General features: G+C 47.3%; 1 protein-coding gene across 50 annotated transcripts in view; it reads right to left on the bottom strand.

Annotated features, from left to right (window-relative positions):
* The window catches only part of AKAP8L (A-kinase anchoring protein 8 like), a 31,983-nt gene extending 18,270 nt beyond the window's left edge, over positions 1 to 13,713 (bottom strand). For 17 of the 50 annotated variants that reach the window (XR_015166571.1, XR_015166569.1, XR_015166572.1 and 14 more), the window contains exons 1-8: positions 13,379 to 13,713; positions 8,562 to 8,636; positions 3,913 to 3,945; positions 3,383 to 3,623; positions 1,083 to 1,536; positions 895 to 991; positions 741 to 811; positions 309 to 372 (exon numbers count right to left, since the gene is read on the bottom strand). Coding sequence is in view for 6 of the 50 variants with exons in the window: in XM_086408740.1 (XP_086264866.1) it covers positions 309 to 372; positions 741 to 811; positions 895 to 991; positions 1,083 to 1,536; positions 3,383 to 3,623; positions 3,913 to 3,945; positions 8,562 to 8,636; positions 13,379 to 13,577 (1,234 nt within the window). In the remaining 44 variants the exon portion in view is untranslated. The remainder of the gene's footprint in view (positions 1 to 308; positions 373 to 740; positions 812 to 894; positions 992 to 1,082; positions 1,537 to 3,382; positions 3,624 to 3,912; positions 3,946 to 8,561; positions 8,637 to 13,378) is intronic. The other 33 variants (XR_015166587.1, XR_015166591.1, XR_015166585.1 and 30 more) reach the window with 5 other exon arrangements.
* Positions 13,714 to 16,426: the final 2,713 nt, after the last annotated feature.

Genomic DNA, 16,426 nt, shown 5'->3' with positions numbered 1-16,426 from the left:
ACACCAGCCACTGAGGACTTGGAACTGCATGTTACTAAGGGCCTGAGGGCAGGGGTTGAGCCTGGGGTTCCCCCACACTTTTGCTTGCCCCGCCCACCTGAAGGCAAAACCAGTGTACTGTCTCGAGATCAGGGCCAGAGTAGGAACCAGGCAGAGGAAGAGAGGTTACTCCCTACCAGTACATAGTCAGCCACACCGGGACGATCCAAGTTGGGCATATTTCTGCCAAGACCCTGCCCTTGGCTGGCCCCCTCCCGCCACAAGCCATCTGGAAAAGTCCCCAGTGCCCGGCCACTCAGAAGACTCACCCTTCTCTGCATCCTCTTTGCCACCTTCCTTCCCCTCCTCTTTTCCCTCTTCGTCTTCTCCTTCCTAAGACACAATTTCAGACTGTCAGTGTTAAAGCCTGTGCAGTCGCTCCAAACAGCTGTAAATGACAAGGCCCTGTACCAGGCCGGCATAGAGCTGGCGCCTCACGGCCTCCCAGCAGGCCTTGCACAGAGGCCTCACTGGGCCATGTTCTGAAAAGGAAACCCAGCCTCTGATCAGTGGCTGCCGGCAGCCTGCGCCCTCTACCAGACCTCCACTCCCTTGTGCTAATCATGTCTGCATGCAGGGATAACTCAGGCTGGCCTGTGTTTCTTGGGAGAGGCCTGCTCTGGGGCGCCGGGGCTCAAGCAGCCCCCTGTCCGCAGGCCTCACCCACAGACAGACAAGAGTGCAGGGCTGGGGCCACTTACTGCTCTGGAGCCCTTCTCCACAGTCTCAGCGCCTTCCGTGCCCTCTGCAGCTTCCCCCTCTGTGCCCTCGTCTGAAAGGCAAGAGGAAGCAAGCTCAGTGCAGGAGGCCCATGGGGCAGAGGGCAAGGGTCATGGGCCCAGCACACGGGCTCACCGTTGTCTGAATCACTGTTATCAGAGCAGTCCGTCCGGGTGGCTTTGCTGTCTGGCTCGTCAGGACTGCCGCATTGCTTTCTCTTCTTTTTCTTGGTCTGGGTCAGAAAGAGCGAGCAGGGTCAGGGTAAACGGCTTCAGGCCCTTCACTTTCTCAGTCACAGACCAGGAGGGGCCCCTTTCACTCACCCGGAAGTCAGCCGTGGTCCAGGTCTTCCAGGTCCGCCTCATCTGCTTCATGCCATTGCCAAACCCAAAGCCAAATCGGGAGCCACCTGGGAAGGTGCCCCCGCCACGCATGCCCTGGAACATGCCGTACTCAGGGATGATGTTCTGGGAGAAGAGGGAGGGCAGCCGGGAGGCACCAGGCATGCACTGGCCCCGGGCCCCCATGGGGTCTTCCCACATGCGCCCATAGCCCGAGGCCATCGGCCGGCCACTTCGGGAGTCCCGGGCCCAGCCCTGAGCCCGTGGGCCAAAAGTGTCGCTGCCACGCATGCGGAACTGGTCGCGGTAGGCATCGTACTGGCCCTCATAGGCCATTTCCATATCAGGGTCAAGCTCTCCGTAGTCATAGCCCGAACGGTACAAGTCACGCTCGCTCAGGACAGCCCTCGAGTCACAGGCCTCGTAGGAATCATACCTGCAGAGGCAGATGACAAGCATCAAGGGGGCCTCGGGTCCCCTCACCCTTCTGTTCCTGCCTTCCAGCAAACCGTCCCGTTTCAGGGACAGAAGACCCACTCCAGCACTACCCCAGCCCACTGTAGAGAACCAACGTTTAGAAATGCCAACTTAAAAGGCTTCTCGGGGCAGACTTCTAGAAGCTAGCAGTTCCCCCCAGCTCATGTCCCCAAGCCTGCATATGACCACGCACCAGCTTTCAGACCCCAACAAGGACTGACTACTAGGGTAGAGTAGGTCTCAGGGGAAGAGCAGGGCCACAGGAAATGTGCATGTGTCTGTGGCAGTCACAATGCCCAAGGCCGCTCCTCGAGGGGCAGAGCCAAGCATCCCAACATCCCGTAATACGTGGGCAATCCAGAGCATCAGTGTTTTGTCCACTGGGGCTGGTAACTTTCACAGGAAACCTTCAAACCCCCTCACCACTGAAAACAAAAAAGAATACAGAACGTTTGCCAGGAAAGACGCTGCAAGCTTGCCCAATGACAAGAACAGAACTCTTATGAGCTCGTATAATCCCTGGTGCCCAGGACAGGGCATCATAGCCTACACAGCAAGTGGGAAAGCAAGCCAGACGTTCTGACTGTGGAATCAGAGACAGCTATTCTAACTTCGGCTGCAGCCCACAGGCCCAGGCCCCACACGTCTCTTTGCCAAAGCTGGGTAGTTAAGAAGCACCAGCAGCATGAAAGAAGAGGCCAGGGCGACCCAACTGTCACTCTGTCTCTGAACCCTGCTTTCCAGCTTTAGGTTGCTGCAAGATGGTACACAGGCAGCTGGCACCAGCAGCAATGTCAGCCCAACCACCCCCCAAGCCCCCCTGCCCCGGCCCCACCATCTGGCAGCCTCAGATCCAACACGATGACTATCAGGCACAAGGAGAGGGGATGTGCTGGGCCTCCCCTAACACTTTCTGCTTGCTAGAGAGCCCATGCAAGCAGAAGTCTCCTTGGCACCCTCAGCCCTAGTGCTCCTGGAGCCTCACTTGGCCCTATCAGTGTCTGGCCAGGCCCCTCCTTACTCTCTCCCATCTGTCAACTGGAGCCATTAGGCCACTTCACTCCATCCCGTGGTAGAAATACATGTGCCCTTCTCACCGAAACCTCTCACTAGGGCACAGAACTCCTGGGCCAGCACCAGATCAGACAAGCACAAACCTGAAGGCAGATCTGAGTGGGAGGCCCAGCTCCTGTGTGCCTCTGGGTAAGAGATGCAACCCATGGGCGCTTCACTTTCCTCATCTACAAAGTGAGGACATCAACAGCTCCCCACAGGGGCACTTCTGAGGCTCAACAGCTACACATTGATAAGGCACTAAGGGTGGCTAGGATGTGCCCCCATCTTTCCCGTGCCTTACGTGGGACGGCACAGCTCGCCGTGCTCAGCCCGAGGGCTCACCCCATCCTTCATACACAACCCAAACGGTCGTGCCCTGACAGAGTGCAGGGTGCAAAGTATTGCAAGGACTTCAAATGGCTGTCTCCAGAGGGAAGAGTCATTCAACAATGATCCTGAGAAGAGCCACTCAGAGGTCACAGTGAAACCAGCCCAGAGTGGGCTTGCTTGGCCCTCTGCAAGCTGGAAAAGAGGCTCACCACCAGGCAATGGGTGAGGATGGAGGGAGGACGGGACACAAGCCAGAGAAGGAATGTGAAACAGACCCTACACAGTCTCTGGGAAGCCCCAGCAGTACAGCAAAGAAGGAGAAAACAGACAGATATAACAGGAAGTTCAGGAGAGGGAGACTGCCAGGGGGCAGAGGGTGACCCTGCAAAGCCTTCGCCCCTAGGCTGGTGCCCACTCACCTTTCTCCACCTGAGCCGTACACGCCTCCTTGTATCATGTCCGTCTCCAAATGCGGCACCATATCTAAGCGTTGGTTAATTCTGGACAAAACGGAATCAGCACTGGCACTACCCATGGCACTAGGGTTTGCATCTGTGTCAGAGTTAGGCATTTCCCAAGAGTTTGAAGTGGCCATACCATACCCATAGTTGGTGGTGTTATCCTGGCCATAGCCATAGCCATAACCATAGTTCTCGTAGCCTGCAACGATGGAGACAGAAAGACAGACAGACAGACAAGATGGAGGGGGCGAGGAGAGACAGACAAACAAAGAGACAAGAACACCTTTGGTCACAGAGACAAGCCTGGATTTTAGCCACCCAAGGCTGGATGGGCCCAGCCTTCTGGGAAGGAACAGCCAGCCCCAGGGCACCTTGGACCCCCAAAGGCAAGCCCCATTCCGAAACCTTGGTTAAGCTGCACAGTGGCAGAAAGACTCAACCAGTCCAATCCCAAGGGAGAGAAGAGTGATCATGGGAATAATACTTGCCTCTGTTTGTCCCAGAGTTCCAAGTTCCATATCCTACAAAAAAGTAAAAGGGCAATTATATCTATAATTGCTTACAGTATGATGAGAGTCTAATTCCGGCATAAAAACAATGATTCCTAGAACCTGAGCGGTTATAGGAGGCTGAACCTCCCCTAACTGAGAAGCCTTGAGCTTGAGAGCACTATATAACTGACCCAGGCCACGTGTTGCCCTGGTGCCCAATCTTTCGTGGCTCTGACCATCTGCTATTTAAGGAACCCCCGACTCCTAACACTCTCAGGGAGTGTTGCAAGCTCCTATATGGCTTCCGCAATAAGTCAGAATTGGAAGATTACTCTCGCCCTTGGCTAAGCACCAATGAGAGGAGAGTCAAGCAGTTCTGGTGCCTCACACTGATTCCATGCTGTAAAAGAAGCTCAGCAAAGAGCTCATATCCACTCCAAAATCCTGTCAATCAGATCACCCGACAAAGCCAACTGGAGCAGAGAAAATAACCACCCTAGTCCCTCAAACGTCTGCCTTAACAGGGAGAACTATCAAGCCCTTGAATTGTGTAAGTATGCTGTGCTGGAACACATAAGCAGAGGGAAAGACAGGACACCACTCTTGAGAAGAATTGATGAAAATACAATTTGGCTTATAAACTAAATGTACTTTGCATTTTATTATAGCACATAAGAAAAATTGGTGATGGACAGGGAGGCCTGGCGTGCTGCGATTCATGGGGTTGCAAAGAGTCGGACATGACTGAGCGACTGAAACTGAACTGAACTGAACTGAACTGAAGAAAAATTCTTTCCTTCGAAAACATAAAGCCACTGAAAACTGACCAAGTGCAAAGCAAAGGGCAATCTCTGAGTCGAGCACACACGATTCTTTCCCAAGGAAGTACATGAGAACAGGAGACCACTTTCCCAGTGTCTCTGGTGGGACCTCAGAGTTATCTCCTATTCCACAATGTCTACCTTGCAGAGAGACAAGTCATCCTTGTCCCAGAACAGAGAGAGGACCAAAGCTCAGCAAGACAGGAGCGTGAGGAACAAAAGAATCCAGCCACAGGAAGGCAAGAGTGCATACACTGAGAAGATGAATCAGAGTGAACATGCGAGGTGGGGCAAGCTGAGATCCTATACTCAGGTTTCCCCTCGATCTACTGCACAAATGAATAGGGAGACACTGGAAACCAGCAACGACCTAGAGATGAACACTAATGAACCGTGGACATGCTAGAGCTCACAAAGCAAAAATCCTCTACAGCTGGGGAAATCAAAGCAGGGGCTTCTCATTCATTTGTTTATTCAACGATTATCATGCTCAGAGCACACAGAACAGAAGCTAGCAGTCCCAGGCACTCCTCAGGCCCAGAGCACTGTGTGGTAAAGCAGACCCTAAATAATTAGAGAGCAGCAAGGGACAGCAGGTGGAGATCATGCAAGGAGTGAGTGGTGAATGGGGCATTCAAACAGGCAAGAAGAGTGGCTGGCACAGCCACACAAGGAATAATGCACACTTAGTCCCAACAGCTAAAAGGGTCTGGCCACGTGGCTGTCTGCAACCAGGACAGTGGACACTGGCTATTCAAAAAGAGACAGGACTGGGAGACAAAGGCAGCCCATCGAGGCTATGCCTGAGTCCCAAATATGGTGTCCCTGCCCTACTCCAGGCTTCCACTACTGAGGACTTGCCAGACCAGCAAAGAAGCACAAAGAAAGGAAGCAGCAGTAGGCATTAACTCTGAACACAAGCACAGGCTGGTGGCTCCTGTGACAGCGGCAGGCAAGCACTCTCTATGTGCTACCTGCTATGCCTAGAGTAATCCTGGTGGGCTCCCCAGCCAGATCCCCTCAGGGGAAATCTTTGTCTACACTGTGTTCTTTGGTGACTCCCTTGCAAAAGAACACTGGAATTCACTTCATCTCCACAGAGATGAGACCATAGTTGACAGACTATTTTAAGAATGTAATTTATTTTTAAAAAGGAAACCAAAAAAAGAAAGAAGGAAAGAAAAAGTAAAGAAAAGGAGCTGGTTATAGAAAACAGTATTTAAAGAGCAAAAATAGAGAACTATGTAAATGTTTGACTTTAAGGTAATAGTTAATCACATTACGGTCAACCTACTCAGTAATATCACATAGGCATCAAAAAAGAAACTACTAAGCCTTATGCTGCCCAAGGAAACGCTCTAACAGCACAACAAAACAAGTTCTAGCCGCCTGTAAGTTATTCAACTACCTAAAATAACTATGCTGACAAGTATAAAATGGTGGGACCTTGGTTGACTGTTTTTCAAAATGTTATTTAAACGTTGTTATATTAGTCTTACAATTTAAGCCAGAAGTAAAACTATTCCTTCAAAACATGATGTAAAACTTCTCCAAAAAAAAAAAAAAAAAACTACAAAAAAAAGTTACTAGTGGAAAAAAAAGTTAACTTGTGAATAAGTGAGCTTAGCAAGGTTTTATTACAAGATCAACATACAAAAAGAAAAAAAAAATCAAATTTCTACATAACAGCAATGAACAATTGGAAACTGAATTTTTGAAAACTATCATATCCCATACCATTAAAGACATGAAATGCTTAGCTGTAAACTGAACAAAATATGTGTAAGATTTGTGTGCAAAAACTACAAAACACTAAAAAAAAAAAAAAAAAGACATGAACAAATGAAGTGACATACTGTGTTCACATATTAGAAGGCTTAATACTGTTAAGATTTCAATTCTCCCAAACTATAGATTCAAGACCATTCCACTCCAAATCTCCAGAGGAATTTTTATAGAAATTGACAAACTGATTCTAAAATTTATACTTACAAGCTAAGGAACAAGAATATCCAAGTCAATTTTGGAAAAAGAATAAACCTAGAGGACTCATATTCATAAATTTCAAGACTGACTATAGTGATCAAGACAGTAAGGTACTAGAGGAAACTTAAGACAGGCAAATCAATGAAAGAGAATTAGAATCCAGATACAGACCCACACATATACATTCAATTAATTTTCAACAAAGGTAACGAAGAATCTTGACTTACATTGTATACCTGGTAGAAATATTAACTCAAAATCACAAAATAAATGTAAAACCTAAGACTATGAAGCGCTTAAAATCTTTGTGACCTTGGGTTAAGTATAAATTTCCGAGATACAACTGGGGGGATTTCCCTGGTGATCCAGTGGTTGAGAATCTGCCTTCCAACGCAAGCAGGGGACTTGGGTTCAAACCCTGGTCAGGCAACTAAGCTCAAGAGTCACAACTAGAGAGTCCCATGTGCTGTAATTACTGAGCCCATGCGCTCTAGAGCCTGTGTTCTACAACTAGAGAAACATCTTGCAACTAGAGAAGCTCCTGCGCTGCAAAGAAGAGTCGGTGCAAAAAAAAAAAAAAGATTGGCATTTCCCTGGCAGTCCAGTGGTTAAGACTCAAGTTCAATCCCTGGTCAGGGAATTAAGATTCCACATGCCACACAGCACAGCTGCAAGATTTTTAAAACAAAAATAAAAGACTGATGAATTGGACTTCACCAAAATTAAGAATTTGTGTTCTTCAAAAGATACTATCAAGAGAACAAATAGATAAGCCCCAGCCTGGGAGAAAATATTTGCAAATGCCACATCTTATAAAATGCTCTGGACTAGAATATATAAACTTGAGAGAAAATGGTTCAAAAAAGATGTGTAATTTGGGATTATGTCTAATGAAAAGGGTTGAGGCAGGGAGGGCAGGACAGAGAAGCCATGCAAACAAAGTTTCTCCTCCTTATGAACTATTTGATACCTCCTTACTCATTTTCAGAACATTTTTTTAAGTCTCTCTCTCTCTCCCCTGGGACAATCTGACAATCCTTCAGGGAGTTTTACTTATTTCCATTTAATCAGTGACTCCTGAGAGAATGTGACTGTGTAGACTCAGTCTTTCCCTAGACCTTGGCAGTAAAACCAATTACCCATCTCAATAACCAAGGCAAAACCCTTTGAAGAAAGCTCCTTCATGACAGAGAACTAGGGTCATGGTCACAAATCACAGAGAAACAGCTTTACTGGCAGTTTTGGACTGCTGAGAGACACCAATAGAATATCTATGGATCCTTCTGAATTAGAGATTCAGTGTGTCTGTCCACAGTTGAGAAATCAATGAGAAACTTTCAACCCTGTGTGTGAGGAGCCTACCAGCCTGACTGTGTCTCTAAAAGCCATCTAGATTCAGACAGGCAGCCTCTCCTACACTGGAATCTCATGCACTACCCTGGGGTTAAGTTAATGGCTTGGTTTCTGCTCACATCAATCCTTTGGACTTTGATTGGCTACTCTCCTCCCCAGACCCTCCCTCGAGGGGATTTTCTGAACCTACATCTTTGTCACAGGCCACAAGTACTTCTAACAGTTTGTCAAAGGGTCAAAAGAACCAATCATATACAGTCAAGAATTCCAGCTTGCTCAATAACAGACCTCTTTCCCATAATTGCCCCCAAAGGGCAATTCTAACCCCCTGAAGCTATTCTAAGAGCCCACCATACCATTTCACACAAGTTTGCATTTGGAAAAGACAGTGTGACAGCACTGTTAAAGGCAACTAATAAACCAGTGGATTGCTCTGCCACTAAAAGCAGAGCACACACCCTCCAATTCCCAGGGGCCCACACTTACCGTAATCACAGGTGGGCTGGGCGCTTGTGTCTGAGTACGTTGACTGCAAAGTGGTTTCAGATCCCTGGACAAAGCCTAAATATATGTACAGTGTGGTTAATTTCTCCAAAAAAGCCACATGAAGATGACCTAAGACTACCCTTCAGTGGAGACTGCCTGGCAGACCCTCCCCTCACTGGAAAACCACCAAAACTTTTGGTTTCTGAACACCTCCAGAACATATCAACCAAAGGAAAGGCAGGCTATATTTAACTTGTTATGTCAGAAGAATTGGATAAACATTTTTAAATCTTTAAACCAGTACCCTGTTTTGATAAATGGGTACCCAAATTATTCAGGTAAATGAAGAAAGTGTTTATATCACTGAAAGGTGAGCTCCAATTCAAATAACAATGGGGGTTAATTTTGAACAATGTTAAGGTAAATAATACCTATTCCATTCCCCCAAATCTAAAGCTTATATATATTTTTCATCTGCCCATTAAAAAAAAAAAAAGTGTATTACAATTACCTCTTAAATGTAATTACTTGGGGTTAGCATGTTTATATGGAACAAGCATTATAGATTCTATGTATAATTTCCAATCTTCTCAAATCTTATACTATTTCTCAACTTCTAATGAATTAGTAACAAGTACAGAAAATCTGAACTTCTACCAGAAACTACTGGTCTCAAATGCTGATTATCTTTTAATCTACACTTTTAAAATATTTTTGTAAAATATTTTTAAGTGATTTGCCCTTAGCACTGAAATTATGATAGACACCGTAAGAGGCAACATTTGCCTGTTCCCATCAAGACCCAACTCATGACCTAAAAATTAAAGCCAGCACCTCCAGTAGCTTTCACAATAAAAGCATACACCAAGTGCCTTTCCCTGGGCAGGCATTCAAGTATTTGTTGACACTCTTTCTACTTCTCTTTTTTTTTTTTTTTTCCAGTTCATTTCTTAAGACCATAGCGACAAATAGGACAGCAACAGCAGCCAACACTGAACAAGTGTTTTTCCTGCAGGGTGCTAAGGGGTTCATCTGCATTATTTTGCTTCATCCTCACCACAGCCAACAAAAGGGACAGGGCCAAGATCCCTTACCCTGCCAATTCCAAAGTCCAAAAAGGTCTGAAAACCAAGTGTTTTCGTCAAATGTGGTGTCAACATGCATTTTGGGAAAAACTGACCCATGAGGACATTCTTTATCTTTCTTCATTTAATTACAAAGTGCTGCCCCAAACCCCACTACAGGTGTCATGCAATGTCCTTTTAAGCTAGAATTCCAAAACACACCCAGCTCCAAGGGTTTCAAACAAAGATCAGTGGATCCACACTTTACTTCCCAGAGGAGGGGGCTGAAACTGGGCACGGGGGAATAACAGAGCTGGTGACAGAAGCATATAAATCCAACATTTCCTACATACCCTAATTAAAGAGGGCACACTGGAATGGATTTCCTCCAGGGACCCAGAACCTTCCTGAGATGCCCAAACTGTAACCCTGATAATAACAATACACAAGAAACATTGAAAGTAATCTAAAGAAGGTTCACCTGTGGGGAAGGCTCCCAATGTAAGTACCACCTTACACTGGCCTTTTCCATTGTTTGGTCAACTAGCTTCTGGAAACCTGTTTGTTCAGCAATAGTGCCACTGGCAAAACAACTCCAGACTTTAGGTAACATGGTCTGAAGGTACTGCAGCTGCAACTAGAACGTACCACAAGCTAACAGGAATACATACTGGATTAAATACACAGTATTAAAGCTATAGAGCAAAAGATCTATGTATATTCAGGGGAGAGGGCCCTGATTCTTCTTTGAGAAAAAGGAAAGATAATTCATCAGTCAACCAAACCTTCAGAGTTCAAAGGCAAACTCAGCTCTAGTTCTGTCCTCTCTACATTAATATTCTGTGCCACAACACTGCCCCCAGGGCAGGACCTTCTTTAGCTAGTTATGCTCCAATTATGAACCAATTCTTATCTGGCTTGAGTATCGATCTTGTCTTGGTTCAATTTTTCAGCTTGATTAAATTCTGAATGAAAAAATAAGCTCTGAGTGAAAAAATAAAATAAGCAAATTTTTGGTCCTATAAAGTGAAAGGTCAGACCATGGGTTTATAACTGTGTATCACAGCCCCTCCCTACTGGCCAGCCTCTCTGATACCTTTTTTGCTCAAAAACACACAAAGCTTCTCTATTTTATTCTTTTCCTTCTTTTTTTAGAAGGGGATTCTTTGAAAAAATAATATCAAGTGACAAAAACTGGAAGACAATAGGAAAGAGGTTAGGTTGCAGCCAACCTCCACTATCCAGTGAAAATCAGCCTCCAAGATGGCCTCCAATGATTCTGGCCTTCTGACATCATGTTGTCTCTTCCCAAATAGATGGAGGCAGTTTAATAGAAGATATTGCAGAAATGACCCAGTGCAACTTTTGAGGCTTCCACCTCATTCTTTCTCAGATTATTCACTCTTACTATAAGCCAGCATATAGTAAGGACCCTCTAGTAGGCCTGTGGAGAGCTCCAGATAGTACAGAAATCAATAGCCAGCATCAACCTGTCAGGCACATTAGTCTGAGTCACCTTCAGCCCAAGTTCAGCCTTCAGATGTCTAAGGTCCCAACTAACATCCAAAATGTAACCTTATGAGAAATCCCAAGCCAGAGCCATCCAGCTAAACCACCTGTGCATTCCTAACACAGAGAAAATATATGACATGATGAATGTTCCTATAAAAAGACTGGTAGCATTTCAGACCTTTGTTTAAAGATCTGATTCTGGATTTTTTGTCCTGTTTTTCCACTGCTCCTATCTTCCTCCCCTTGGTGGTAGAGACAGAACCTTCTTTTTCAAGTATACATAATAAAATTAGATTAAAAAATTAGATAAGTTATCAAAAAGATACATTTTAAATCACCTTCTACCCTTACTAATAATGCTAACATTTGCTTTAAGGCCTCCAGAAATTCCTCTTAAAGGCAACGAGTTGTCTAAAATGTGACATAAAATGCCTGACATTCATTCATTCATTTATTTATTTATGACAGCACTTCCTGACATGTGGGGTCTTAGTTCCCCCACCAGGAACTGAACCAGTGGCCCTGCAGTGGAATCTTAACCATTGGATTGCCAGGGAAGTCCTCACATGCCTCTGACTTTAGTGGTCTGCTTCTTAAAAGGGAAAATCACACGTTATAAAGCAACTGTGGTTTTCAGTTGGTCAAGATCAGGGGAAAACTAATCATAACCTCATTAGCTTGGCTACCTCACTGCCAACTCAAACACAGAATTACAGCCTACAAGATATGGAGCTGAAATTCAAACTTGACCATCTGTGACCTGTATACATCAGCTTCCTTGTCTATGAAATTAAATGGATCATTATTAAGCTATCCACCAGCACCCAATCAGTCTTCCCCTGGTTTCTTCAGCAGTCCTGTCCCTAAGAACCACAAAACTGTCTTCCAGTTCTTGATAAGATTTGGTGAATAGGATCAGTTTTCAATTTCAGTTATGTTAGTATCAACCTGACTGACTTCCCTGGTGAACCAGAAAAGGTACACAAAGGCTAGGGCAGGGTTGCTCAACCTTGGCACTACTGATGTTTGAGGCCAGAAAATTCTTTAGGGTGGGGCCACCCTTTGCACTATAGCATGTTTTAGCAGCATTCCTGGCCTCTACCCACTAGATGCACATGTAGCAACTTCCACCCCAAGAAGTGACAACCGAATACCACGCTACAAACTTTGTCAATGTCCCCTGGAGGGCAAACTTGCCCTTGGTTGAGAACCACTGGGCTAAGGGATGGTTGCTTAAAAAAACTGGAGTTCTTGCCAAGCTCCTGACCTGGAGGAGGGACAGCTAACACTACCTTCTCATCTAAGGCCAACATACAGCTGTCTATGGAGCAGCCCCAGAGGCTCAGATTCCATTCTCAGTCCTAAACATTCCAAGTAGAATGCAGCTTACCCAGCAACCACACAAGCTCAAGCCCTATTAACAAGGGAAGCTCTTGGCTGAAAAGCCTCATCAGTTATTCTGAAAGCAGTCCCAGGCCAGCCTTTGAATTCATTCAGGGATGATTTGTAATCACCCAGGCATATCCTATGGCTTCCTCTCTAATCTCATCATCCCCTCCCTCCCCTTAGCTCAAGACCCACTGATCACCTTGGGCTGATCGTTTAACACGCCAGGCAGCTCCTGTCACTAGGTCTTTATATGGAGGGCCCCCTTGGCCAGATATCCCTAATTCCCACGTTCCATTCAGGTCTCTGCTCAAATGCTCAATGCTCTCCAGAGGTCCCCAACCACCCCCACGTAATAGAACAAGGTCCTCAGGGTACTGACTACTCCACAACACATACTACGTTCGTTTCCCGATTATGGTCTGCCCTCTTCTGTAAAACACTTGAGGAATTCCCGTCAGTATGTCAGTGTCTATTCAACCCCCGACGCCACAATGAATTTGACAGTTGTGCAATGAGTTAACACGGAAGCCAGCCGTTCTTCACAAGGCTCAGTCCCTAAGGATGCGAGGTTCCCCATTCGGCTCTAACGCTTCATGCATTTATTCACTCACATCCCCACTCTAGGGAGGGGCTGGCGCCTCTTCCAGCCTGGGGCAGGTAAAGGCGAGAGGGTGGGGCGGGCAACCACGGTATTTGCGGGGAAACTGCGCGGGGGACAATGGCGACGGCAGCCGAGTCCGCAGATCGACCTGAAGGGCCGAGGCCCGAGAAAGGGCGACCTGAGGCGACGAGGGCCCAGGGGGCCGGGCCAGGGACGGAGGCGAGAACTCAGGTGCCGAAACCAAGACTCACCGACACCGGCGACAGAAGCCAAAACTTCGGGCGGTCGGGAGCCGGGACGCAAGGTGGCCAGCACAAAGAACTGAGACGCCGAGGCGTGAGGGGCGCGATACTGAGGCGACGGGACCCCGGCGCCATTTTGTGACCGCAGAGAGGGCAGTGTCCAAGCCCCGTGGGAGGCACGGACGAGCCCGGCGCGGCTCCGGCACATCCCTATCCCTCTCCACCTGAAGCCTGACCCCTCTCCTCACCAACCCTGCCGGGCCCACCTGTATAGCTCATGGCAGCAGCGAAAACTGCACCCGAAGATTCTGGCAGCTGCTCCACACGTCGGACGCCGCCGCGTTAGCGGAGACAATCCCCCGAGCCCCTTCTACCCACAACTAAGCCCCGCCCCTCGACAGCATTGGCTCGCGCCGGACCCTGGCTTCACGCCTGTTGGATAGCCTCGCTGTCCATCTCTAAGCCTCCTTAGCCCCGTGGCTGAGGGCTCTGCCAATCTAATGAGAGCCCCGCCCTAATCCCGCCTCCCGTTATTTTGAGACCATGCGGATTGGCCTAGAGGAGACGGCCTGGAGGTGGACTCCCGCAGAGTTCGAAGGGGCGGAGCTGTTCACTACGGAAAGACCTGAGGCCCAAGCGCGGCCAGGCGGGAAAGGCCTGTGCCCTGGAGGCCCGCCAGAGGGAGCTGGGTCTACAGGACAGGGCACTCCTCCAGTCCCGGCTTTGCCACGGGGGTGTCGTGCCAATCTACTCTCTTTCCTAACTTCCCTGGCCTTCAGCTCCAAAACGAACAAGGTAAAGCCATGTTGGAATGAAAATTACATTTAAGTGCCAAACAAGATACTGGGCACAGTTTCAAATATGTGAAATAACATATGTGAAGAATTCAGTCCGGTGCCGGGTGATCTTAAGAAATGTTACATTTTGTTATCCACCGTTACATAAAGATAACAGATATACATCATGTTTATATCACTATATGTAATAAATATATATTTGTATTATTTCAAATGCTCTGTGAGGAAGTTGGTTTTTTTTTAACTCCCATTTAAAAAGATAAGAAAACTGAAGCTTGAAATTCATGACTTGCTCAGGGTCCTTGACACTTAAGTGTTAAAGCTGGAACTACTCACTCTAAACCCTTCTCCGTTTGTTCTGGACTTTAGAGATCCTACAGTAAGAAGCCCAGCCAGGCTCCAGCGCTGTGTCCTTAGCAGCCTCTTTGGACGTGTCCACTGTCAGAGCCATCTTATAGCTGCTAAGAGACGACTTGAGGGAGCTGCAGACACTGAAACTTGTGCTTAATGTGTTCGTGAAAATTCATCAAGCTGGGTGACTTGTACTTTTTTGTTTTAAAGTATGCCACTACTGACTTTTTGATATTAATCTCTCATTTCGATGGCACTTTTTAAAAGTCCGTATCCTTCAGAGAAATATGCTGAAACATTAAGAGATTAATTGGTCTGGTAACTGTAATTCATATGGAGACAAGGACATGAAGGGGCTGTAGCTGAAGAGATGGTCATGAGTTTACAACTGATGAGTAGGTGACAGTTCATTTTACTACTTCACTTTTGTGTGGTTAGGATTCTCCATGAAAGGCTTTAGCAACTCCTCCAACCCTGGGCCTATGCAAAACTTGCTGCCACGTGGGACAAAGTTCACAATGTATTGAAAAACTCCACATATGAAGTACATAAAGTTCTGCCTAGTGTGCATTCCAGTTGTGGGGCTCATTTCAGTGTCACCCTCAGGGAGACCTGCCTGCCCTCCAAACTAAGGCATAGCCCCAGGACACCTCTCCTGGATCCCATAGCTTCCTTCATGGCGTGTACCACAGCTATGTTTTACCCTCATATGTTGACTTCACTAATATCTAATGCTCTGCCTCTGAGACAAGTAGTAGAACTGCTTATGAGAAGGGGTGTGATCACAAGTTTTAGGGAAAGATCCCTCTGTGGCAAGAACAGCATTCAACCCTTTCGAGGACTGGCCCTTATCATGGCATCACTGTGGGTGGCGCAGGACCTCCTACTTTCTAAGTTCTTGTATAGTTTGAACTTTTTTACATCCAGCTTACATCACTTTTTAAAACTAATGTATTAGTTTAAAAAAAAAAACTTATGAAAAGCTGAAAGAGGTGGTGCCTTTGGGTCAGGTCTCATTCCAAGAGAGGCTTTACCAGCATTCAAAGTCTCACACTAGACATGAATAGTAGAGGGCCTCCTCCGGCAGGCAAGATATGTATCCTGATCTCATAGGAGCAGAAAAGCCAAGTGTGCAGGCCAAGACCACCCTTGGGGAGAGGGGGTACATACTGTCACAGCTTGTGAGTCCCCCGTTCCCAGTCAGGGGCATGGTTGGGGGCCCAGGATAATGGGGTTGGGGTAGGAGAGGCCTCTGCCCCAGGAGGTCATTCCCACTTTGCAGCCCCTGGCTGTGTGAAAATAATGAGCTAAAAAATCACATGCAATAAACAAGGAGCAGCCAACAAAATCTCTTAAAATCTCAGAAACGTTCAATAAACATTTGCAGAATGAGAAAATAAATAACAACGAAAAGGAGCCAGCAGCTCTTTTTCCCCCTTGTGTTAGTTGGGTTCAGGAAGCGTGTGTATCTCCCCACACAGGTCACATGTCTTGAAGGCAGGGCAGTCCCAGCGGCTGTGCACTTCACCCTCCCCACCAGTGAAGGTCCCCACACCCTCAATGGACAGCTCCTGCCCTCGGAGAGCCCTTTAGGCCTCAATCACGGCTCAATCCTGGCTCCCTTCCCAGACCAGCTGCCCAGGGCTCTGGTTCCTCTCCTTGGCTCACAGGAGCTGCCGCACCAGCTGGCCAGAGACCCACCCACCGCCCCCTCCCCCAACCACCAGCCATGCCACGGAGGGCCAACAGCTGGGAACTTGGGCTCATCCCCAGACAGGTCTGGTGGGCTTGGCAGCCAACAGGAAAACCCAGGGCTTCCAGGGGCTTTTGGCGGAGGTGCTTGATCCCAGCCCTGGCTGCCAGACAGACAATGCCAGCTTGTCCACTCGACAGAAAAACACAACGCTGG

Source organism: Bos grunniens, chromosome 7 (assembly GCF_055505025.1).
Source record: "Bos grunniens cultivar Pamir isolate PY7600 chromosome 7, Bosgru_T2T1.0, whole genome shotgun sequence".
Taxonomy (NCBI): Eukaryota; Metazoa; Chordata; class Mammalia; order Artiodactyla; family Bovidae; genus Bos; species Bos grunniens.
This window is presented reverse-complemented; position numbering and strand designations above follow the sequence as displayed.